At 41.7% G+C, this 26054-nt stretch overlaps 2 protein-coding genes across 3 annotated transcripts; both read right to left on the reverse strand.

Annotated features, from left to right (window-relative positions):
- Positions 1–26: 26 nt before the first annotated feature.
- Positions 27–8756, reverse strand: usf1 (upstream transcription factor 1). Of its 2 annotated transcripts, XM_084951507.1 has the most exons (11): positions 8440–8756; positions 7710–7771; positions 7550–7599; positions 6632–6744; positions 6302–6415; positions 3026–3179; positions 1543–1630; positions 1387–1445; positions 1217–1311; positions 1013–1141; positions 27–675 (listed from the first exon to the last, which is right to left on the reverse strand). In XM_084951507.1, the coding sequence occupies exons 2-11, from the start codon at positions 7715–7717 to the stop codon at positions 586–588; spliced, it is 900 nt and encodes a 299-aa protein (XP_084807633.1). In that variant the 5' UTR covers positions 7718–7771; positions 8440–8756; the 3' UTR covers positions 27–585. The 2 variants fall into 2 exon arrangements, with proteins under 2 accessions (XP_084807633.1, XP_084807634.1); XM_084951508.1 differs by lacking the exon at positions 8440–8756 and having other exon boundaries at positions 1552–1630; positions 7710–8433.
- Positions 8757–11922: 3166 nt separating this feature from the next.
- On the reverse strand, positions 11923–25116 carry LOC146374424 (uncharacterized). The gene is made up of 5 exons (XM_084951142.1): positions 25005–25116; positions 22486–22531; positions 14723–14801; positions 14353–14609; positions 11923–12222 (listed from the first exon to the last, which is right to left on the reverse strand). Exons 1-5 carry the CDS (start codon positions 25101–25103, stop codon positions 12137–12139), a joined length of 567 nt encoding a protein of 188 aa, XP_084807268.1. The 5' UTR covers positions 25104–25116; the 3' UTR covers positions 11923–12136.
- Between the last annotated feature and the right edge of the window lie 938 nt (positions 25117–26054).

Here is a 26054-nt window from a genome sequence, read left to right on the forward strand (position 1 = left end):
TATTAATCACAGCTGAGAGCGGCTCGTGACATGTAGCATAATATTTGTTTTTATTATAAAGACATACATAACCTACCTACTATGCAATGCCCCCCCCTCCAATTTATTTAGTTAGTTACATTGTTGCAATGTAATAAATGTCCCCAGTGAGGCTTCATGACACATTAAAAATACAAAGCAAAGAGTCAGACTCTTGGATGACAAACTCATAGCATCGACTGATCAAAGTGATAAACAATGTGAACATATGAATGAGTGTGTGTGATACACGGACACAGAAAGGAAAGAAAAGTGAGCTTACTGTACTGGAGGCTAACGATAATGAACAATCATAATGTTTGTGCAGGGAGGCGTTAAATGAGGGCTTTGCTAAATCAATATGATGATTGTACTGTAGATAAAAGAATGCTGTAAAAAGCTCGGAAAACAACATTTAAAGATGTCATTTAGCAAAGAAGTTGGATTTGAATATTAATGACAATATTCACTTCTTTCCCCTGTTTCATGCACACTGATCACAAATGAAGTATCTCCAAAGCATTTCAAGTACTCCTTTGGCCCACGTGTTTGATCACTGCAGGGTTCTCACTGAGGCTCTGTGCTGGACGATCCCACAATGCCGTGCTGTCGCAAGAGGTTCCTCAGGATCTGATTCTTGGACTTCCAGTCTTCCACCTGAGTAAGTACACAGCAGAAATGCAGCAGGCATGAATAAACGGCTTACCTTTGCATCGGCAATAAAACACCATGACTTTCTGACAACTGTATTTTGATAGGGGTTACAGTGGAAACTAATAAATCATGAGAAAATGGAGCAGTAATTAGATGTATTCACGTCTTCTTAAAGCCTTTCAGAAAGTGCAGCCTGCCATTCTGTGGGACATGTTTGATCAAATGAAGTATTGTATACAGTTGGAATGGAAGCAGTCCTGGTTCAAACTTCAGGTGAATGTTACAAAGCAGCTACAAGTTACTGGGGCGCTGGGCAGCTTTAGTCTTGAAGCAGACACACCTCCTGTCTCAGTAGCTGGTTGTCAACTCTTAGACGATCCAGAACGCCAACGTCCTCCCCAAGCTTCAGGTTGCTCTGTCGCAGCTCCTTTATGTACTCGCAGGCTTTGGACAAGATCCCCCCTTTACTCTGAAACAGGAGTTACAATAAAGCTTCAGCGTCTACTCAAATGGGCTGGAAGCCACCGTGTACCTGAACGCTCACCTGTCCCGTCTTGGTGTAGTCGACGTTACAGTCTGGAATGGCCTTTGACAGCTGCACGATCCAGTTGTTGATCTTGTCCCGGCGCCTCCGCTCAACTGTCGGTGAAACATTTCGCTTATTTACACTGTCACAACAGCCAGATCAAGCTCCCGCTGCATGTCTGCGCTCACCTTCGTTGTGCTGGGCTCGCCGTTTCTCATCTCTGGAGGCCCGTGGAGCGTCCTGCTTCCTAGAAAACACGTAACAACAAAGATACTGAGCTGCTTCAGCTAACTGGGAAGTTAAATATCAAGTGCTCTAATTCTGGAGACGTGAGATGGAATTACGCAATGTACGGCTGAGTTCGAGGTGCAATCGTCCTTTGATTGGACCCCGTCAAAACCTCCTGTGGTGACATCATCACATAAAGCTGTCCTGTAAATCAATAAAGCCAGATTCAGAGGACCGGTGTAACCAGATTCATGCTTTTCAAACAGAAAACGATGTGACTGCTGCAGACTGCTGTGTCTGGTTATCTTTGCTCCCTGGAAGTTTCACGTGTGTGCTGGATGTCAAAATGCTGATTGTTCAACTTTGGGGAAGTTAATGACGTTACAGGTGAAGACCAGTGGACTGGTACTGCTCAGCAGGAAATGAAAGAAGTCCGCAGTGTCTCTCACCGCCTCGCTCTGCATATGCAGCACTCTGAAAAAGTTCTCGCCTCTTCATGATTTATTCTATTTTTGTATATTAGACAAAAATAACCAGAGTAAATACAAAAGCAGTTTCTAAAGGATAATGTCATTTATGAAGAGAAAAGTCTGTCCAGACCTTTTTGCTCAGCACTGTTTTGTCTCCCACACAGGCCGTTTTTGCACACTCTCTTTTTTATTGTTCAATCATGAACTTCGACCTTAACTGAGACAAGTGAGGCCTGCAGTTGTTCAGGTGGATTTCTGGGTCTTATGTGAGCTCCTGGATGAGTCACTCTTGGGGTGATCTGAAGAGCCAGCATCTCCTGGGAAGCATAGCTTTCTCCATCCATGGATGATGGCTCTCAGTGTGCACAGGAAGGAATTATAAAGACATTTCTAAGGATTTCCCAAATCCTTAGAAATGTCTTCATAACTCCTTCCTGACTGACAGACGTCAGTGACTTTGTTTCTCAGCTGTTTCTTTAGATTGTGGCACCATGTGCTGCTCTGTTCGATAGTTGGACTGAGCAGGTCTGACTGTGGTTGATTCATGATGACAGCTACTTTTTCAGAGAGGGGGGAATGGTCTGGATATCGGTTTTTTCCAATAAACAATTAAATCATCTTTTTTTTTTTTTTACTTTGGTTATCTTTGCCCAATATAAAAATTAGTTTAACATTTCCGTGTGACAAAGATGCAAAAACTAAAATTGGTAAGGGGACAAATTCATGTTCCACAGCACTGTACGCAGACCAGTCGACCGCCTACCATTGGGGGTAGTACATGAATAAATCGCACTAAAACAATGATGTAATCATGAGTAAAATGAACCAGTGGTCATGCTGGGACTGAGAGGTCTGAAAATCAAACGTGTGCTAAAAATGGTGAGAATGTGGCCAGTAGATTTAAATACGGTGAGGATTTGGATTTTTCTACTTTGTAATTGCACGTGAGAAACATTTTATAATGGATAAGACGAAGAATGTGCAACAGAAAAGCCTTTAAATGATGGAAGAATGTGACCTCTTCAGCCTTCTGACTCATGGATGTCTTACACGAACTTACTAAGAGCAGTGACAGTGTATTTTTGAAGAGCACACAAACATCCAGGCCTGATGGATACACAGTGATTACCTGTGGGCGTGGTCTGGCCCAGAAGCGTGTCAGACGCCTGCACCGTGGTTACCATGGTACCAGTGGTGGCATCTGCGATGGTGGCAGGGTAGTAAGTGTACTGTGTCTCAGCGCTGCCATCTCCCTCCAATGCCTCTGACTGTGAGAAGACGGCCTGAACAGTAAAGACAGTAAATATGACTGAATAATATCCAATCCCACAGACTTCAGTGACTCACATACACAGTGGCACAGCCATAAAGGCTCCTGTGAAACTGGATCAAAGCACACGTCTCTTTTGTGAGCCAGCAGTTTAGCTTTTTAGGACGCTCTAAATGATTCAGTTTTTTTACGTCACTGAGCAATGAACCCTGATACAGTTATCTCAGACCCACAGCAGCAGCTCTGAGCACAGAAGCTCCGCCCACCTCCTGCTCAAACCCTCTGCATACGAAGGCCAGCCTATCAGAGAGGGAAGTAAGGGTGCTCGAGCAGCTGGTCTCAGACAGAGGATGACCCTCCACAGGGCGGGTGTTATTAGTATTATTTTGAATTGAATTATGCAGAGCTACCCAGTGACACCCCAGAATAAAACTGTAGATGGAAGTGAACCAAACGGTTTCCTTTAAAGCGATGGGGTGATCGTGGTTCAAGGGGTTGGGACGCTCATCTTGTAACCAGAAAGTTGCCGGTTCGACCCCCAGCTCTCTCTGTCTTGGTCGTTGTGTCCTTGGGCAAGACACTTCACCTACCGCCTACTGGTGTTGGCCAGAGGGGCGGATGGCGCTGGGGATAAATGCAATCCATTATTATTATTATTATTATTAAAGCCTGCAGCCATAAAGTGACCGAGTGCCGCAAATGCTTCAGTTCTCCCCTGTCTGCCTCTGGAGCAGAGCAAGTTAATGTTTTCTGACTTAAGACAGGGATGCATGTTTAACCACCTTTGGAAATAATAGAAAGGTATTCTTATTCAGTTGGCTGTCAGTGTGTCTGCGAAGGTTCTCATGCAGATGATGGTAGTCCAAGGAAAGAAAAGTGTCTGGACTTCTTTCTTGAAGACATTTCTTCATCCAAGAAGCTTCTTCAGTTCTAACACCAAGCCTTGAGCCCTGTTCCATTAGTTCCTGCTCGAATCAACAAGGTTTTCCATTAGGTCATAGTACCTTGTACCAGGTACTTGTTTTAGTACCTGCTCGGCCGGGGTTCCAAGCTAAAATGTGACGTGGTCAGACTGCACACCACCGATTGGCCGGTAAGGAGCGTCGCTCGTTTACGACAAGCTGTGCCAGACCGATCAGCAGGTATATTCTTGGAGGTCCTATATTGTAATGGCAAACCAGCCAATCCCAGTAGGTACTAATGGAAAAGGGGATTTAGTGGGACGTTGACCCATTATTGATCATGTGACTCATCACAGCAGCCAAGGTGTGAAAAAGTGCGTGGGTCCTTATCAGCAGAGGTTTCGGGTGAAACCATTGCGAGACCCTGCCCCACCCTATCATGTGACTTATTAAGATCACCTGGTGCAAGACGTGAGTGGGTGTTAAGGTGCCTGGGAAGGCTCTCTAAGGCTACGTCCACACTAATGCGTTTCTGTTTGAAAACGCATCGTTTTCTCTCCGTTTTGGCCTCCCGTCCACACCGACGGCGTTTTCCCCGAAGAAAAACGCAGCGTTTTGAAAACGCTCTAGAAATCAAATACATTCAAAAGGGAGCTGTCCCGTCGCAGCGTGGACACTCGAAAACGCAGACTTTCTAAAACGATGACGCATTTTAGTCATGTGATGCAGTCATGTGACCAATTAAACAAAGATAGCGGAGGGCGTTATACAGCAGTTGTTTTGATTGCTCTCAATTTTGGCAGCCCTAAAAAAGATTAAAATCAGTTTGTACATGCTCCAGAGAGCTTTTCTTCAAATTCTTTAATTCTCAATCGCTTTTGCGCAGGACTGGAACGTAAGCGTTTTCGGCCGTTTCAATGTGGACGCACAACTCTGTGAAAACGACTGAAAACGCTAGTGTGGATGCCGAGCGTTTTCAGACGAAAACCGCGTTTTCAAATCTATCTGGGCTAGTGTGGACGTAGCCTGAACTTGGATTGTAGCTGGCAGACAGTTGCACGGCGTACACTAAACGTTGCAGTATATGCTGTGCAATGCTCAGTAGGGCTGGGCCATATCATACCTTTCATTGTAATACCGGTGTAATGTTGGGCAACGATAGGAAAATGAAATCTCGCGATAGAATATGGGTAAAACGCACATGCCTTTGTTTTCATACGCACATGGCGGCGACGCAGAATGAGAAGGGCGAAAGCGGATCGTTGAATGAAACAGATGAACCAGAATGGGTTTGTAAAAATGCTGCAACTTCAGTGGTGTGGAACTGGTTTAGCTTTCGTCCGTCAGATACACAACAAAGCACTATTTTTGGTAGAGGATGCGAGCGGACCGTCGTTATTAGCAAACCGATTTTATGTGCACGGCGCTCAAAAATCTGTCAAAAACGTTTTAGTACGACTTTGCTAAGCTACGAAGCCGCTCGATGGATTGTTGGAGCGTTACGGCTGCTGTAGGCAGGAGCCTCGGAGTGATACGTACTGTGCTTCAACATAATGTTACCGTATTGTGTGTGTATAACCTCTTTTTAAGTGTTGTGGATATTATACATGGTTATGCTGAGGATATGTCGGCCAGTCTCCACTGGAAATGCCTTTTGGTTAAACTGTCAGCGAGGAATTTGCACTGTTACGTTGTTACATAGCTTTAACGCACATAAAAAACAGCTGCTTGTTTAAGTGAAAACACATAGATTTTTTTTTTTTTTTGCACTAATAAAGTTGAGGAGTTGTAAAGTATTTTGTCTCGTGTCAATTATATCGTCAGTTATATCGTTATCGCAAATTTTCAAATGTATATGGTGATAAATATTTTTGGTCATATCGCCCTGCTCTACTGCTCAGTACTCTACACTGGCTAGATATCGAGCCAGCTGGCCACATGGCTGTGTAACTCATCATAAACACCCACTCCAAAAACACATGGCACAACACAGAAGAGCCACCTCGACAGGACGAGACTCAGCTGTACATCTGCATCTAAAGGTCAAAGGTCACTCTGTTGAGGATGCCAGTGTTCACATTTTGGACAGAGAAGACAGATGGTTTGAAAGAGAACTGTAAGAAGCCATCCATGTCCAGTGTGAACGGCCATCCTTGAACAGAGGCAACGGTTTACGACACCTTTTTCTTCCAACCTCCAAAGATTACAGTTAGCTGTCAGTTATTGTTGGCACCTGTGTGACAGTCTGAGTGGTCGCGGGGAAACCGGCGACCAGGCTGACCGCTGCAGCTCCGTCTGTCTGACCCTCCAACTGGCCATCTGCCACCTGGATCACTCTGTAGGTCACCTGCAACACAACACATTACACTGAGTGCTTGATGTCTCATTACCTCTGAGGTGACAGGTAAACCTCAGGAGAACACTCCAATCTACCTGAACTTCTAAGCTGGAACCTGTGCATTTGTGCTTAGGTGAACTACATTCAAATTAGAAGTGTCAGAAAACAAACAAGCAAACAGTGACAGAATGAAAGCAAGTCCTTCCTCTCAGCACTCCGTCCTACCTGTCCACCCGCTCCTTCTGTCTTGAACAGATATTTGATGGGTTGGTCAGTAAAGGTGGCAGCAGACTGAATGGTAGCAATAGCTGCTGGATCCTCAGCGGTAGCTACGGACCCTGAAGAAGCAAACGTATAAAATGTAAGACAGCCCTAGAACCATCACAAATAAGTCTGAGGACACAGCAGCAGTTTAAAAAGACTGAAACTGTGTTACTTGTGATTTGGCTGTCCCACACAACCAGATATGCTCTGGAAGATTACAAAACTGCAGAGACTTAAAGGAAATGTTATAGTAACAACACAATCATGTCGCTCCAGGTCAGCTGAAGTCACTCCTTTATTAATCCATTATTAATGTCATCCCTCTTTGTCTTTCAGTGTATCCTGGAATCACCCTTATTTAAGATAAACTACACAGCTACAATCACATGGAATTCAGGTTAACCAGCTAGCTAAATATTAAGCTTCTCCACAAATCTGTGTGTAAAAAAGGAAACTCACTTCCTTCACCTCCTCCAACCTAAAAGCTCCTTGTATCCATAGCCATGTGCCAGCAGTGAAAATACGTGTGTGCCTGCCTGTTTGATCGGCTCTTAATGAATAATGAAGCAGTTTCACTTAATAACTGCTGGTGAGGACGAGATATCTAGCCAGCTGGCCACATAGCTGTATAACTCATCATAACTGTCAAAATGAAAGCTCGGTCTGCTTTCAGTTGGCAGATACTGACTGGATCTTTGTCAGCAGGAGGACAAAGGAGACTCCAAGTCCCATCAACTCAACTGTACTATCAGGCAGAACCGCCCGAGTCTGCATCGGACTGTTTAAAGTACATAGAAGTACCACGGCAGTCCCTTAGTACAGTGTTAATAGGAAACTTTAAAGGCAGTGACACACACACACACAGTTTTTTTCTTTTACCTTCCTCGTTGACGGTAACAGTGCCGTCTTGTTCAGGGCTTTTCTGCTGACTTCGCACGTTGGAAACAGAGGATACATAAATTAGCTCATTCCCCTGTTAAATACAAGTCCTTGACTTTGTGGTAACTGCAACAATGGCGCGTTTAAACGCCCCACTCACCTCTTCATTGCTCGGGAAGCTCTTGGACGAGGAGACCGCCTTCACTCGCTCCCACAGCCAGACTGAAACAAGTTCATGAGTTTGACAAAGACGTGGGACAAACTTTGCTCACCACTATAAAATATCGTGTGTCGATATGGTGTCGTTTGAGCGAACACACGCTTAAAGCGGGAGATTGCAGCTAAAACGACATAAGAAAAACGTTGGCGGTAGCTAGCAGTTAACGCCGAAGGAGCAGAAACCGTGCGATCGTCACGGTCTGTGCGCAGGAAACGAGCAGATGTCGCCTTCAAAGTTAAAGCATCAACACTGGTGGCAGCAAACAAGGCAAGTCACTGAAGTGTTCAACGTCGGTGTCTGTTGTAGTCAGTGTTACCTTTAACACAATAGCACGTTATATCTAGCTTATATTTGTATTTTACTGCTATGACTGAGCGAAGTTTCGACGTGTGCGCCAAATCAGCGCTTTTAATTTGACAGTTCTGGCGGAAATCTAATGTCTCATTGCGACTCGACGAGGATCCTGTCTTTTCTGTTACATTACCGTACGGCCCCAGCGGTTTTTGCAGATGTTTAACAAAGCACTCCTCTTCCTGCTGCCTCGGTGAAAACAGTGTCTGCCCTCGCTAATAAAGACGACGTTTTTATAAAAAACATTCTAATGTCCAAATTATGCGCTTAGTTCTAAATGATGGCCAAGATATTCCAGACTGAACAAAGATCTACTTACACAGTGGTCCCTCCTCCGATATTTGTCAACAGAGCTGTTTCAGCTTTACGCATGCGCCACAGGAGATCAAGTCGGCTGCTTCCAGATCAGTAACAGCTATATACAAATAACTACACTTCCGTTAAAAATGAGTCTATGTTACACAACTTCCAAATATATACTTGCGTCACTATTCAGAGTAAATTGATACATTTGACTGCATTCATGAAAGAAGACCTCACGGAAGACCTAACGTGTACCAGCTTGACACAGGTAACCTGAAAGTGTGTGCTCTGCGGCCAGGAGGGTTCACTGTTCAGCTCGGATGTCCAGAGCGTGTGGAGGCGTCTGTGGGGTGTCCCTCGGTCACTTCAGTATTGCCTTTATCCTTCGATGACTTCACTACATCCGCAGAGGGTCAACATTCAAAATAAACAATGACAGAAATCAACATGGGTCTCCAGTATTCTGGCGGAAATGCCGTTTTAGTTGCAATAAAAATGCATTATTATTATTATTCTTGTAGTTATTACTCGATGTAATACTAAGCGTGATGCATTATGAACGTGTTCAAACGAAAAAAAAATATGAGTGCTCGGGCCAGGCGAGGTAAAAGCGCTAGACAGCGCCCGTGGTTCGAACCCTCTGACGAAGGCTGGGAGAGCTTTCAGTTGCTGAGAAGTAACCACTGAGCTAAACTAACGCGGAGGCAGCAGTGGGGAAAGAGCCCTTTAAAGGCGTCTGTGTGTGGCGAAGCAGCGTCCTGTCGTGTCATATCTGACCGACTTACAACTTAAAACACTCATAAATATCCGATTGCTTGAAGGCCTTATGACATCTTCCACACTATGCACTTGAAAAGGCGATGATCACCTCTTTTATTGAGTGTTTTAATCAACCTTGTTACATCTGTGGTGTTCCCGGTGAAAAATGTTTGTTATGCTAACTTAAGAGCAGCTAAAACAGACCGGGAACACTAAAGTAGGGGGTGCACAAAACTGGGGATGATCTGATATCGTCGTGTTGGTGTTGATCCCGGAACAACATAGTAAATGTTGTTCCAGGATCAACATTGCAAGTGACCAATCACATTGTTGTGACGTTATTCTTTTGCGCACCAAGCCATTCGTGCATTTATGAAATTCCAATGTTGCAAGGACAATATCAATTCAGCTTAGCGTTTATTAAACGGTCAGGGTCACGGTCCGTTGATCGGCGGACAGAGGCGGTTTCTCGCAGCTTAAGTACAGTTTTTTGTTTTACGGCGGTTTTTCCCGAAGTATGACGTCACAACATTCTGATTGGTCACTTGCAATGTTGATCTTGGAACAACATTTAGTATGATGATCTGGGAACAACACCAACACGACGGTATCAGATCGTGCCAAAACTGGAGAGTTAAGCTTAAGGAATCACTTCCTCATCCACTGTGAGTGGAAGAAAAATAGATGTAAAACACTGGACAGCGCCCGTGGTTCGATCCCTCTGACGAGAGTAAAGCGGTTCTAAGGTGCTGAGAAGTAACCACTGAGCTAAACCAGCGCAGGTGTGGCGGCAGGTAAAGTGCCTTCTAAAGGCTTCTGCCTCCGTGGCGAAGTCGCCAGCTTACAGCGCCACACTGCTGTCAGTGAAAGTTGTGGTGTTTAATGTCGGCGTGGAGGAACAACGAACAGAAAGAAAATCCCAACAAAACCCCAGAGATTCGAAAAAGCGCCTCTTGGAACAGAAGAACCTGTTCTCAGCACTCCACTCCATTAAAGAAGGGATCCAGCTACTGCCCTGCAGCTTTCAGACGCATCCCTACTCCCACACAGCTGAATCACATCTTCAGCATGCCATCAAAGGCCTCGTAACCGGCTATTCATTTGATTCAGGTGTGTTGGAACAAGGATGCATCTAAACGCTGCAGGTCAGTAGGTCTCGAGGACTGGCGAAAGAAATAAAGAAAAGGAAAGAAGCACCGGACACGTCACTGTTACATCCCTAACCCTCCAAAAGCCTTTTTGTAGATGGAGCGGTTAGTAAACAGGATACTTGCTCTTTTGATGAAAAAAAACCTACACAAATAAAAACGTTTTCTCCCGTTGGCTTCAAATAATAATAATATAAAAAAAAACGTAACGTCCACGTCTCACAGACCTTGATACTTCACGTGGTTATTGTCATCACCTAGTGGTCAAATTATGATATTACAACATGACCTTTTTTTTTTTCTTTTTCTTTTTTTTAAAGCCATCTGATCAATTTTCCACAGATTTATTTGATATGTAATAAATCTACTCATGGCAGTCATCTTAGGTCACTGCAGATGAAACAAGGCCCATGTTTTATGTGGTTCCTGTTTGGCTCGCGATATAAAATGTGCATTTATGCTAAAATCAAAGCACAAGCCGTGCTGCTCCTCACAGGTTTCAGAAAAGTATGAGCACTGACCTTGGGTAGCGTCTTGTCTCCTGCTCGAACACAGACAAACACAAGAAAGCTCACAACTCTGTTGACCACAGACATGGTAAATGGCCTGTATTTGTATAGCGCTTTACATCACTACACCCTGTGAAGCTGGAGAGCAAGAGCCGGGTCATTTTGACTGTGTGACAGAACCAGCAGGTCCCATCCTGCCTTCCACAGGACATACTTAAATCTACAGTCACAATCCAGTAGTTACTTATGTTTCCAGCCCCCTCCCCCCAGTGTTTTGCAGAACATGCCTTTCTTTTCTAGATTTAATTTTTAAGTCAACTCAGGGTTACACAGAGAAACACTTCTGCATGGCAGTCATGCTGTAAAGGCAAAGGCTAAGAGTAATTACCTACTAACAATCAACAATCTGGCTTAGAGGAATTTACCAAGCAAAATCAAACGTCAGTTTCTGTACTACACAAAGGTAAGAATTAGACTCAGTGCTTTCATGAAAGGTTGCAAGAAGCCCAGACAACAGTGAATATCATGACCCACAGTGAAAGCTGGAACACTGTAATAAAACAGAATCCCACATAGCCATATTATATTCAGTGCAGCAATTACCCTCTCGTCTTTTAACAACAGTCCATAACAGACTCCTGGAAGTTTATTTATGACGTATTGCTGGCATCAAATTTAAAACATGCAATTTTCCTGATATAGTATGATGTCTCAGTTTAAACATCTGGTGTATATTTTATGCTGTACTGTAAATAAAATATGGGTTTCTAAGATTTGCTGATCATTGCATTGTTTTTATTTCCATTTTACACATTGTCCCAATATTTTTGGAGCTCACAGAAGGACAAAAATACAGCTTCGCCCACTCAGTGAACTCATTTTCCTTGCTATCAGATCTTTATGACGCTGAGCTTCCCTATCCTCACATCTATGTTTTCCCACAAACTCTTAACGCTGGAAACCTAAGGTGCTTTTGAATACTGTGTTGCGATGTGCAGCAGGAGCTGGTTTCAATGACGGCCAAACGTCCTATTAAAAAAAAAAAAGCAATAATGATACAACGGAAGTGAGTTAATGCTTTAAGTCTTTAATATATCATATTATCATATATCATAGTTGGAATTCAGTTTATATGTTAACATACTGCATTATTGCATGTACTTGGGGATCAGGCAAGTAATGGAAGCCTGCATAGAAATGTATTTAAGAAAGTTTCTTAAATTTTAAAATGGCTAAATGGAACAGATACAGCTGTGTTAGTCAAAGCGTTCAGAGACCCTCCTTCATGCTTGCTTCATCAGGAGTCAACGACTCTCCACAGAGTGAGGAGCACCACAGGCCACAGGGAGGTTGGGCTTGCAGCACAGCACTTTGGGATTCGTTCTGTAAGGATAAGAAGAGCACAGCTTGTCTCATCCTGTTTGATGGAGCCTGACAGTGATGCTGCTGCTACACAGTTAACGCTTTCTGCTGGATTTTGAATGAATTAACTGCACTTTTATTGAGCTCGAGTTCTTTTAACTTCTTTGATCTGTTCTCTTGACACATCAAGTTGCATGGATTCAACTGCGGCACTCCACACCATGCATGAGTGGACAACACTCATATTCATTTCAGTGTTGTATCTGGCAAGCTTTAGGATCGAGGAAACGTGATTAGAAAAAGACATGAGCTCATTTATTTTAGATTATTTTAACCACAAATTCTGTCTCTCACCTGCAGATCTATTCTACTGTAAAGATGTATTAAAAATAAGTAAATCAGTAACATTGCAAGCACTAGTTATTCAGAATTGTTAAACCTGGCAGTTATTTTCTTTGATATCTGATTAATTATCGAGTGTGCTATTTTTCAATTCAATTTAATTTTATTTATACAGCGGCAAATCGCAACAACAGTCGCCTCAAGGAGCTTTATATTGTAAGGTCGACCCTACAATAATACATGCAGAGAAAACCCAACAATCATATGACCCCCTATGACCAAGCACTTTGGTGACAGTGGGAAGGAAAAACTCCCTTTTAACAGGAAGAAACCTGGAGGGGCGGCGCCATCTGAGAAGGAAGACAGGATAAAGACATGCTGTGGAAGAGAGACAGAGATTAATAACAAGTACGATTCAGCAGAGAAGTCTATTAACACATAGTGAGTGAAGAAGAAACACCCAGTGCATCATGGGAATCCCCCAGCAGCCTACGCCTATTGCAGCATAACTAAGGGAGGATTCAGGGTCACCTGGTCCAGCCCTAACTATATGCTGTAGCAAAAAGGAAAGTTTGAATTTTAAAAGTACAGATAGTGTCTGTCTCCTGAATCCAAACTGGAAGCTGGTTTGCCAGGAAATTGTCAATTGTACGCTAACCATCGTCCCCTAAAGCCTAGAACATATTCAAAATGCTTTGGATGCATTAGAGCAGCGGTCCCAAACCCCCGGGCCTCGGACTGGTACCGGTCCGTGAGTCGTTTGGTACCGGGCCACGAGAGTTGAGGCTCAGGTGTGAAATGTATAGTTTTCAGGGTTTTTATCGGTTTTCAGCGTTATTTTGTTATCGTTTTTATCGTTAACTCGGTTTTCCTGGGTCTTTTCAGTGTGTTATGAATAAATCTTCTTTTTTCGGTACTAGTTTTATTTTGTTGTATTTATCCGCGAGACCTTAAAGGCCGGTCCGTGAAAATATTGTCGGGCATAAACCGGTCCGTGGCGCAAAAAAGGTTGGAGACCGCTGCATTAGAGCACTTTTCAAAAAGTTTTACATAATAATTATTGATAAATCCATTTTAAATACTAGGACACCGGCAAGTATCAACTTACTTTGATATTTGTGTTAATTAAACAAAATGATTACACTGACAAGCACAGTTGGGGCTCAATACTGGCACAAAATATTGATTTCATTTTCCAGTTTTAGCTATTGTAAGTTTTTAAAATGGAAATAAACAAATCAACAAAAACAAAACAAAAAACCACAATGGATGAAAAACAATTTGTTAACACTTTGCATATGACTGGGTAGTATTAGCAATTTATAGCCAACAGGAAATCAGGAAATAAATCACTTTCTCTTGTATTTTGATTACAGTGAAGATTTAAGACTGGCTGGGCCACTGACCTTTAAATGATCACCTGCTGAACTAAATCCTTGCTATGAGTCTCTGTCTCTGCCCACCTGTGAAATTTGCTCATCAGTTTAAAGGTGGCTATATGCTTGTGAAATTTTGCACACATGCAATCCTAAAGTGGACAATGTCTGTCTATAAACAGCATTCAACACTTCCCAAGGTGCTCAAAATGACCTTTGTGGTAGTTCCAACTAGGCTTTTTACAACTGCGTTGCATCTTTAAAGTAATGATTATTGATTAGTTGATCTCCTTTGCAAAAACATTATATTTCTCTCCTAACCATGGAACCCATTCTGGGTTATCTGGTGAATAAAATGTTGGCACACCGGGACAAGAACATCTTGCTAAGAAATCTAGGGGCAGAGTTAAGCTGCTGTGTAATGAATACTTACGTTTTTCTTTTTGTGTCTTGTAGTCTATGGTGATATTCTTCATTTCAGTCCTCTTGTTTCTTGTCAGTGTGCATGTGAAGTTTGTCACATTACCAGTCTCTTGCAACTCGCCAGGATTGTGTTCTGTTAATGGGACAGTGTAATTCTTGCACATCACGTTTTTCATTGTAGCCAGTATAGCTCCATTCGATGTCTTGAATTCACAGCTGAAGGGCTTATAGGGAGGTTGTGAACAGTCTTGATAGTAGCACTGCAATCTTTGAAAAGATCAAATGGTATGGTTAATATAAGGCACACTCCATTTAATGTTAGGGTTCAGTACAGCATATGCATTCGATGTGATAGTGGCATTAACACTGAAGGCTCGAACCTGAGACTGTTATTTTCCTTTGTGTCGATGCAAGCAGTGAACACACCAAAATCCCCCACCTTTTTGGCAGAGATAGAGCCTGTAATCAGATGTTTGGATACATCATGTCATACACAGTCACAGTCAAGACGTTCTTCAGACGTATATACAAAACTCCAGTTCTAATAGTTCCCCCAAACTAAACTTTAGAACTTCTAGTGCTGATGAACTATCATTTAGCTCACACACTTTAGTGCAGGGGTGGGCAACTCCAGGCCTCAGGGCCGGTGTCCTGCAGGTTTTAGATGTGTCCTTGATCCAACGCAGCTGATTTAAATGGCTAAATGACCTCCTTAACATGTCTTGAAGTTCTCCAGAGGCCTGGTAATGAACTCATCATTTGATTCAGGTGTATTGACCCAGGGTGAGATCTAAAACCTGCAGGACACCGGCCCTTGAGGCCTGGAGTTGCCCAGTCCTGACTCAGTGTTCAAAAAAATCTCACTTTGATTTTTGAAAAAAAGCAGGACATTCAGCTGTTCGGGAACTTTATTTTCAATAGTTTCCATTCTTATAGAGCAGCGGTCCCCAACCCCCGGGCCTCGGACCGGTACCGGTCCGCGAGTTGTTTGGTACCGGGCCACGAGAGTTGAGGCTCAGGTGTGAAATGTATGGTTTTCAGGGTTTTTATCGGTTTTCAGCGTTATTTTGTTATCGTTTTTATCGTTAGCTCGGTTTTCCTGGGTCTTTTCAGTGTGTTATGAATAAATCTTCTTTTTTTCGGTACCGGTACTAGTTTTATTTTGTTGTATTTATCCGCGAGACCTTAAAGGCCGGTCCGTGAAAATATTGTCGGGCATAAACCGGTCCGTGGCGCAAAAAAGGTTGGAGACCGCTGTTATAGAGGGTTCAAGCTGCTCTTGTTCGTAGACTGAAAGCTACCAGCAAACCCGACAATCTCTTAAGTGAGAAAATGAATAAATACATCCATAATCACTACAGCTCTCACATTAACACAAACGGAAATTTGGACGTAACAATTTTTCTTTACAGGCAGAAGTAGTGTGTGTGAAGGGTCTCAGTTATCAAGGTCATGGTAGTCTAAGAAGCTTGGAAAGAAAAGCGACTGGACTTCTTTAAGTTTCCTGAAGATGTTTCGCCTCTCATTCGAAGAGGTTCTTCAGTTCTAACACTGGATGGTGGAGAGTCCCAGGTAGTTAAGCCCTAGTGGGAGTTGTGTCTCATCACATGAGCCAAGGTGTGAAAAGGGATATGGGTCCTTATCAGCAGAGTTTCGGGTGAAACCATTGTGAGACCTTGCCTTAATCTATCACGGGACCTATTGAGATCACCTGATGCAAGATGTGAGTGGGCGTTGAACTGCATTGTTACGCAAACAATACGCAGTCTCGATTTCTTCTGTGGGATTTGGATGGTAGGCTCAGAACTCAGTGTACACCACATATATCATGTATCATTACATTAACAGTTCAGGCTGGTGTTCATGGTGTAATTGTGTAGGGATGGGTTAATCTTTGCACACACGTTGGGTCCCTTAGTACCAACTGAGAATCATTTAAACTCCACAGTCTACAGTGCATCCAGAAAGTATTCACAGCACTTCATTTGCGCCACATTTTGTCACGTTACAGCCTTATTCCAAAAACTATTCAGTCGGAAGATCAAACTTTGTCTGAGCCTGAGGTCCAGAGCGTTCTGGAGCAGGTTATCATCAAGGATGTCTCCGTCCATTGCTGTGTACATCTTTCCCTCCAGCCTCTCCCAGTTTCTGCTTCCAAAAAAAAGAGATAGACGTCCTTCGGGAATGTTCACCTCTCTTGTCAGAGTAACAATGGAGCTCTGTGAGAGTGACCATTAGATTCGTGGTCACCTCCCTGGGTAAGACCCTTCTACCCTGGTCCCTCCTGTTAGCCATGCAGCCAGCTCTAGTGAGTCCTGGTGGTTCCAAACTGTGCTCACTGAAACCTTCAAGGCTATAGACATTGTTCTGTAACCTTCCTTAGACCTGTGCCTCGTTACAGTCTGATGTCTGTAGATAATCCTCAGTCATCCAGGTAAGTAAAAACGGTTGATTCTGTTCATCTGGATGTTTTCAGTGGAAGAAACGTTTCGTCGCTCATCCAAGTGACTTCTTCAGTCCAAACTGACTGCAGGTTTCCCCACATTTCTATTCTATTCTAACATTCTTGACAAATATCTGTTGTAATTTTTCTCTTCTTTATATCCAATAATGATTTGCCTACATTAATGTATTGCCATGTCCACGTAGGCCTGAAAGCCACTGTACTGTCTGACTGAATTCTTTAAATGCTTTAAAACTTTAAATGCTCTAGCTTCATTATCACCAACCCACCCAAAACTACTTTTTTATCCTTTCCTCTTTCCCAACAATTTTCTAACATTTTTCTAATAGGATAACTTTTATTATGACCTTTCAAATTTATCCAATAATTAACCTTTAACACTTGCCTTGTAACATTTCTCCGGATTGTACTTGTAAAGCACATATTGGTGTTGTTTTAATCGTCCCTAAACAAATTATCAGTGCACTGATCATAAAATACCTTCCCTCCAATCCATAGCTCCATTCCTACATACTCCAAATCCCTTTTCTCTTATTTTATATGGAATACCTCACTCAATGAAAGACAAGGCTCCATTCCCTTCTTTCCTATCACATCTAACTGCAATATATCCAAATAAAGTCCAAAAAAGGCTTCAACCATGTTTCCTGTATACAAATTATGCCAGGTTTTTCTGTCTGATTGTATATAAACTGTTTATAATCTTGACCGTTTGACAAAAGACGCCTTGCATTCCACTGTAGGATTAACATGGGTATAAACTGAACCACCACATTCCCCTTCTTGACTTGCCCAACTACTTAGATTAAATATGAAGAATGTCAGGTGAACTATGACATGCCGCCTTCACAATAATCTGAATCGTCTCCGTCTTGGACTCATGTTGCATTTATTACAATAAATGTCACCATCTTCTTCTTGTCTTCCTCCATTTTTCTTTCAACCGTGTCCACAACCTTTTTCATTACTCGTTTCTTCCCTATCATGGGTTTTTCACTCGGTCTCTCTTGCTCAACAACACGCCTCTGCATCTGTCACTTCCTGCAGGATCCTCGTTTGTTGAGCAACTGTCTGCTGCCTCGGCACTTCACATCCCCAAAAAGCAACACTGTTCTCCTCCGCAACTACAACATTTTGGTTTTACTCAAACTCCACATTTTCCTTACTGATGATCTCCAGAACATCGGACACATCTCCTCTTTCCTTTACACATCTTAGCAATATGTCCAAATTCCTGCTAACACCTCATTGGTTTGGGTACAAACTCCATCACACTGAAACGCATCAATTCAATGAAGATCACCTGTGGTACCTCTTCTGTTTCAAATTCCACCTCCACAGGTTCTGTTTCTCCTCTCTGTGGACCTCTTGTCATTAGTCTTACTCCTTTAACTTCCCTGTTTCTTAGTTATAAATTCTCACCCATTTCTTTCATATTTACATTTAACAGCACTACTACAATGACTCCTTTATTTCCATTATTTCTCTTTCTCCTACTCTTACAGTTGTTTTAACTTTGCACAAACCCCCACAGGTTTCTTCACATTTACCACCTCAGCTTCTGTGTTACAACCAATCAGCAGATTCCAATCTTCAAGAATCTTAGCATTTTTGATTTGTCCAACTTGTGCTGTAAGTGTTTTTCTCAACTTAAGAGGATCGATATGGGCTCAAAATGTGGTCATAAATATTTTGTACTTGTAAAAAAGATTTGTATGTGTAAAAAAGATTTGTATGTGTAAAAAAGATTTGTGTGTGCGTAAAAAAGATTTGTATGTGTAAAAAGAATTTGTGTGTGCGTAAAAAAGATTTGTATGTGTAAAAAAGATTTGTATGTGTAAAAAGAATTTGTGTGTGCGTAAAAAAGATTTGTATGTGTAAAAAGAATTTGTGTGTGCGTAAAAAAGATTTGTATGTGTAAAAAAGATTTGTGTGTGCGTAAAAAAGATTTGTATGTGTAAAAAAGATTTGTATGTGTAAAAAGAATTTGTGTGTGCGTAAAAAAGATTTGTATGTGTAAAAAAGATTTGTGTGTGCGTAAAAAAGATTTGTATGTGTAAAAAAGATTTGTGTGTGCGTAAAAAAGATTTGTGTGTGGACTTAGAAAAAAAAACCCTGCAAGTTACAAGTACGAATTTTGACCCTATTTTTCTTCCTTTCATCTGATTGGTCAATGTCATGTCAATCACAAATGTAACAATTCAATCAGAGAACAGATGGGTTTGGCTGTTGGAGGGGCGCTTTTTTGAACTGCAGGTCCAAATCTTTTTTACGCACACACAAATCTTTTTTACACATACAAATCTTTTTTACAAGTACAAAATATTTATGACCACATTTTGAGCCCATAGATCAACTTTTACGCCCTCTTCTTCAAAGCTTGCACTGACATTCACAGATTTGTCTTCTGACTAGGGCGGGGCCATATCATACCGTTCACGGTAATACCGGTATAATTTTGGGCAACAATAGGAAAATGAAATCTCGCGATAGAATATTAGTAAAATGCACATGCGCAGTGCCTTTGTTTTCATACGCACACGTCGGAAAAAGCATGGCGGCGAAAGCAAATCGTTGAATGAAACAGATGAACCAGAACTGGTTTGTAAAAATGCTGCAACTTCAGTGGTAAAACTGGTTTAGCTTTGGTCCGTCAGATACACAACAAAGCACTATTTTTGGTAGCGCATGCTAGCGAGCCGTCGTTATTACCATGTTTTTTTGGAAAATACGGCACACTTAAAATCAATCCTTTGATTTTTCTGAAAATCGACAGAGCCCCTTATAATCCCGTGTGCCTTATGTATGAATTCTGGTTGTGTTTACTGACCTCAAAACGATTTTATGTGCACGGCGCTCGAAAATCTGTCAAATGTTTCAGTACGACTTTGCTAAGCTACGAAGCCGCACCGCTTGATGGATTGTCGGAGCATTACGGCTATCGTAGGGAGGAGCCTGGCGGAGTGATGCGTACTGTGCTTCAACATAATATTACCGTATTGTGTGTGTATAACCTCTTTTTAAGTTTTGTGGATATTATACATGGTTATGCTGAGGATATGTCGGCCAGTCTCCACTGGAAATGCCTTTTGGTTAAACTGTCAGCCAGGAATTTGCATTTGCACTGTTACATTTGTATATAACTTTAATGCACATAAAAAACAGCTGATTGTTTAAGTGAAAGTACATTGATGGGGTTTTTTGCACTAATAAAGTTGTGGAGTTGTAAAGTAATTTGTCTCGTGTCAATTATATCGTCAGTTATATCGTTATCGCAAATTTTCAAATGTATATCGTGAGAAATATTTTTGGTCATATCGCCCTGCTCTACTTCTGACATATCGGTTTCTTCTGTACTACCCTCACGTCTCTCTTTTTCCTCTTCCTTTCACTTGCTCTGTGCATGTTTCCACCCTTCCCCACCTTTCCCCACTCATTCTCTTCACTTGGACCACCAATCACTTCCTCTCACCTACCATCCATACTATTCCTTTCATTTTTTTCTCCTTCCATCAAGGCCATACCCTGGATTTTGAGAGGAAGCCTGCAGGTGATTGTTACCCTCAGCCAACTCTCCTGTGAAACCTCGCTCACTCCTTAAAAAACACCAATCAACTCCAAAATCCACACTGTTGACACTGAAGCAGTGTTGCCAACTTAGCGACTTTGTCGCTATATTTAGCGAGTTTTCAGACCCACTTAGCGACTTTTTTTTTTTCCTAAAAAGTGACTAGCCACAAATCTGGTGACTTTTTCTACTGTTATTGGAGACTTATTTATGACAACTTTTTGACATGAAAGCGCGTATTGCTCTTACTCTCAACAAGCAGCGGGTGCTGCCGTGGGTACCTCGCCTGTGCCAAAGCGCTCATGGGCAGAAGATAGTCCTCACGCAGCTGCTATCAGGGCAGGAGACGTTCACACCTGCGTCCAAACCGCAAATGAAACGCGCATGAGCGAAGCCGCTGCTCCCACACTGACTGTAACGCAGTCTTTTCTTGTTGTTTTGTGGATCACAAGGTTTAAAACACACACACACACACACACACACAAAGTAACTCCCCCAGAATGCCTACTTTGAGTCACTTTTGCTGGTCCAAGCCCGGGTAAAGGAGCAGGGTTGGAATGGTGACATTAAAAACAACAATAATTGCTAAAAGAAATTTAATTTGTGGTGACAATTAAATTCTAAATGCATTTAACTCACTTTATGTCTCTTCCATGATGTTATTTCTCTCTCCAAAAACGCAGGTTACAATTACATTAGCATGACCAATTATGCAAATTAGGCGATGATGTCATTTAGTGACTTCTAGCGACTTTTAGGACAGCCAAACGCGATTTTCCTTACTGAGGAGTTGGCAACACTGCACTGAAGGCACACAGCTCTCCAGACCTGCCAGTCAAGCACCTCACACCTCTGACACTTTCCACTGTGAGACCTTATATACACAGGCCTGTGCCTTTCAAAAGCATGTCCAATTAACCGAGTTTTTTCCACAGGTGGACTCAGATCAAGTTGTAGGAACATCTGACAGACGATCAATGGAACGTTGGAACACATATGTATATATATATGTTTGCAGGTGTACATATAACTTGTACATATTTTTCTTTTTTTGTCTGTGTTATTTTGTAAATACATAAGCTATTGGCATCTTTCCATGTGTGTGAAATGCACAAACTGCCTTTCTTGTAACAGAGACAATAAAGAGCCATTCTATTCTATTCTATTTCACCATGAGCACTAGCTCCACCTGTTGCCTGTAGTACTAGCAAGGTGTAATTAACGTGAAGTGTCTGGTGAGCACATGTATGAATATGAAGCTACTTCAGTAAGATTATTACTTTTACTTAAGATAAAAAGTTTTTATCTTCCAATTTGCAAAATATTTATCCAGCACAATATTACGTTTAAATTACGTCTTTTCTGTGATAGGACACAGGGCTGAATATCACATCCAGTGTTTTCTAACACCAGTTTTCACTCTGATTTTATTTCTGATTAAATATTCAGATTTTCTTGTGGGCCTCCTTACAAACTGCTAGTTAGTAAAAACCTGCTTCTAAATAATGTTGCATATTCTTATGATTAGCAAAATGACTTCGAACACTACAGCAAATCTGTTGCTGAATATCTATGGGCCGGTGTCCTGCAGGTTTTAGATCTCACCCTGGGTCAACACACCTGAATCAAATGATGAGTTCATTACCAGGCCTCTGGAGAACTTCAAGACACGTTGATGAGGTCATTTAGCCGTTGAAATCAGCTGGACACATCTAAAACCTGCAGGACAGCGGCCCTGAGACCTGGAATTGGCTGTTGTCTGCTTCAATGTTATAATGATGGATTGCATTCATATAAAATTGACAGACAAGGCTGGGGATCAACTGGCAATGTTCCGGTTACAAGATGAGCTTCCCAACCCCCTGAACCACGATCGCCCCTTCTGACTGGAAACAATGTTTTCAGCTAATAATGGTTCTTATGGGTTGTTGAGCCCAAGAGTTAAAATATGTGAAATTCTTTTCAAATTACCTTTAAAACTGGAGCAATGTGCTACAACTAGACATTCATTCACTAGTACCTAGATTTACACGTACTATGTATTATTTTATATGTCTAAACAGATCATTCAAATAGTCTAACATATTCAGATGTCAGTGAAGTAAGCTTACCCGTGATGAGGAAGAGAAGAGCCCCCGGGACTTGCATTTTGCAGATCTAGTGTTTGACAGAAAACAGAAAGAAAGCGTGATGCTGTTGCCTTGAGAAAAAAAGTATCTGTAATATTATTTATTATTTTAACATATCAGTGATATTTTATCCAGTCTTTACCTTAAAACATTTGTTTTTTACAATTTGAATTATGAAAGGAATTTAGTCAGTCACAACGCATCTTTGGTAGTTTATAGGAATATAAAAACCATCAAATAAGAGTGAACCCAGCAAACATGGTTTAAACTGTGACCATCCAATGTTTGCCATGGAAAACATATTTTGTTTCTTTAGCCCAGTGACATCTAATCCACATCTAATTTGACACCCAATATCAGCATTATCAAGTGTGGTTAAGTAGGATTGGGCTACAAGGCGTGCTCAGCTAAGGTTTACTGTACTTTCAACATGAGTACAAGGTTGCACGTCTTCTGAGAACGGACAAGGACGCATATGGCTACAAGTGCTCTAGTCTATCCTTACATGCTGAAGAAGAAGATGTAGAAGCACTATCACAAAAAACTACATGTGGAAGACGGTGACGGTGCAGTGGCTCTCACTCTCAGACATTTCTGGCCTTGTTTTGTTGTTTGGTGCACAAGGGCACTCCATCCCACTGATATGACAAATATATATTGATATTATGCAAACGATATGAAATGGCACAGCCCAAAAACAGAATCGGTACATTATTTGAAGGTGGTAACTAAGGGGTGATAACTAATTCATAAAACACAATATACAAATGGTGCTATTGTCGTAGGGGTAGTGCAGCAATGCTCTGCTTTTCTCCAAGTGAAGAACTACAATGTTCAGATAATCTGGGTAAAGTTTAAATGGCACCAAAGGTTATTTCATGAAGGAGAGCCAATAAACAAAAAGGAATAATTCAAGCTGTAAAACTGACATTTAGAACTTACTACACATGTTCTTTAGTACTTTGCAGAATTAAAAAAAGGGATTTCCTAAGTAATCTCCCCAAGCAATTTACTGCAACTTGTGCTGAATTTAATGTGGAAAAACGTTTAAAAATCGTGCCTGATGCGGTTGTGCTAAATGCCGTTACGAGTGTTTGGAATTCAAAGCAGGTCATCTAAAAAAATTACAGGGCTTTTCTACTCTGTCTGAGCACTCAAAGCACTTTACACAACTAATTCATTCACACAAGCACTTTTCTCTGAGCTTTTAAATGCGAAGTAGTCTACCATTTATACACATTCACACTCCGATGGATGCATTTTATAGAGCAACATGGGGTTAGTATCTTGCCCAAGGATATTTGGCATGGGATCGAACCACTGACCTTCTGGTTAGTGGCTGACCTGCTCTGCCACCTGAGCTACAGCCACCCCACTAAACTGGAAGATTGATGGTTCAATCTCTGAGCCCATTCTTGGGCAGCTTACTGATCCTCAAGTTGTCTCTGAATGTTAGCTAGATAGACTTAAAAATTGCTTGAGACATACTGTATAATGTGCTTTGGTCAGCAGAGCACCCCGTAACATCAGTGTGCAGTTGGTGCAGATAAATGGCTAGAATGTAGAATTTTAATGAGACAGAATGGACTAAACTAAACCCGAACAGAATGGAGAGGGACTGGTTATTACAGCCACCTTCATTTGTCGTAGCTCATGGGTTTGCTTGGGAGTTCAGGGTCTCCTCATTAATACAACCTTTGCAGCATCACATAGCATGCAGAGAAAACAGGGCCCAGTAACTTCAACACAGGTACGATCAGGACCTAAACATAAATGTTGAAATGTTGTGTTGTCCTTAGAACCCAAGGAGAACACAAATCCACATTCAGTACTGGGTTTGTCAATACTTGCGTCACAAAGCGTCTTCAGTATCTGCACGACACGTAAAGAGCATAAAAAGAAAACCGCAAACAGACGCGCTTTTTTCTGCGCTTCAACCAGCTGATTTTAGTTTAACTGACAGGAGGAAAACTGGGAATCTGCAAATGTGAGAATTGGAGATATGAACTTTAATTTTTATTGTACAAAAAGACAAGAGCGCGATGGTAATGTGCAAACGCTGCCAGGACAGAACAACTTTGGCTCTTTGAAACTAACGCGAATCTGCTGCGGATACGGCGTAGTCATGTCTGATTCATTCTATAAGAACAGTTTCGGCTGAAGTATAAGAACAATAACACGAAGCCTTTGTGCCGCACAAATGCGCAAAAAAACAAAACAAACTTCTAACAAGGAACAAGTGACGTTCAAGAAGAGGAATGCGTCGAGCCGAGGGGAAGTTACGTCTCAAAATTTCATTGTGATTTTTTATTTATTTATTTTTAAATCAAGCCGTGAGGAAAAGACCGACCCGTTATGGTAACTCAAGGCAGAAATGTTTGCTGGATGTGGTCACAGCTGAAATGTGCACATGATCACACGTGTCGGCTGAACGGGCGCACAGGACAGCTCTGCCTGAATTAGTGGGTGATCTATGTGAGTGTAAGTGTAGTGTGTCTTACCCTTGGTCTTCCTTGGTTTCCTTGAGTGATTTGCAAAAGTTGGATGGCAGAAATGAAAAGGGAAAGAAAAACATCCGTGTAATGGGCAGGATTGGGCATGATGGAAGCAGCAGCTGGGGTGGAGTTTAAGTGCTGCTGCAGTGCACACATTGTCCCCCACTCGGCATTTAGAGGATTGATATTGAAATTGCTTGTTAAAAAAAGAAGTTTTTTTGCTTGTGTTTTATATGGAGACTTAAAGGTTTTGAGCAAAATGCATAAAATACAGGCAATTTATAAAATGCCAAAAAAGTTCATCTATCCACACTTATCTAATTTTTCTTGTAGTCAGTTATTTATTCATTTATTCCTATTAGATTTCTAGATTTATTTAAACTTTCTTTCTAATATATATTTCCACTTTTGCACCCTATAACATCCACTTATATGCCTCAACTATAAAGCGCAGGGCAGCACTTTATTTACTTTTTTAATCTACCAAAGAGGCACAAACTCAGATGACACTTTCACCAGAGTTTGTTGTGTGTGTGACAGATAAAGCTCTCCATGCACTAAGCAAGCACATGCGCATCCATAGGTGTTGATGGTACCACAGTTGAACATTATCTCTACATTTACTGCTGCACATTTTATTTATTTATTTTTAAGGTCTTTTTTTGGTCTCACTTGGTTTCCCTAAGGAAAAGTTGGGTGGTTAAAATCATTTTGACACACCATGAAGGGACAGACTCTGGTCTACATTCATCAAAAGACAATGTGAAAAATAAACACCTGCATATTCTTCCTTTATGTTTCAAAAACAGCTTTGACCTTGCGAGGCACTTCTGTGTTCTGTGGTGTCTGGATGGACATTTACAGCAGATCCAAACAGCCCTTAATAGAAACTATTGAAATATTGTTCATACACATTATTTGCTGACTTTATTTCTGACATGTTTATAATATACGGTAAGATAGATCTTTATTGTCACTGTTACCAGAACTATGAAACCCAGTTGGGCATCTCTCGTTGGCAGCTTGTAGATTTTTACGTTCAGATTCTTCAGATAA

The sequence above is a fragment of the Perissodus microlepis genome, chromosome 14 (assembly GCF_051167445.1).
Source record: "Perissodus microlepis isolate ML-2025 ecotype Zambia chromosome 14, ASM5116744v1, whole genome shotgun sequence".
Lineage (NCBI taxonomy): Eukaryota > Metazoa > Chordata > Actinopteri > Cichliformes > Cichlidae > Perissodus > Perissodus microlepis.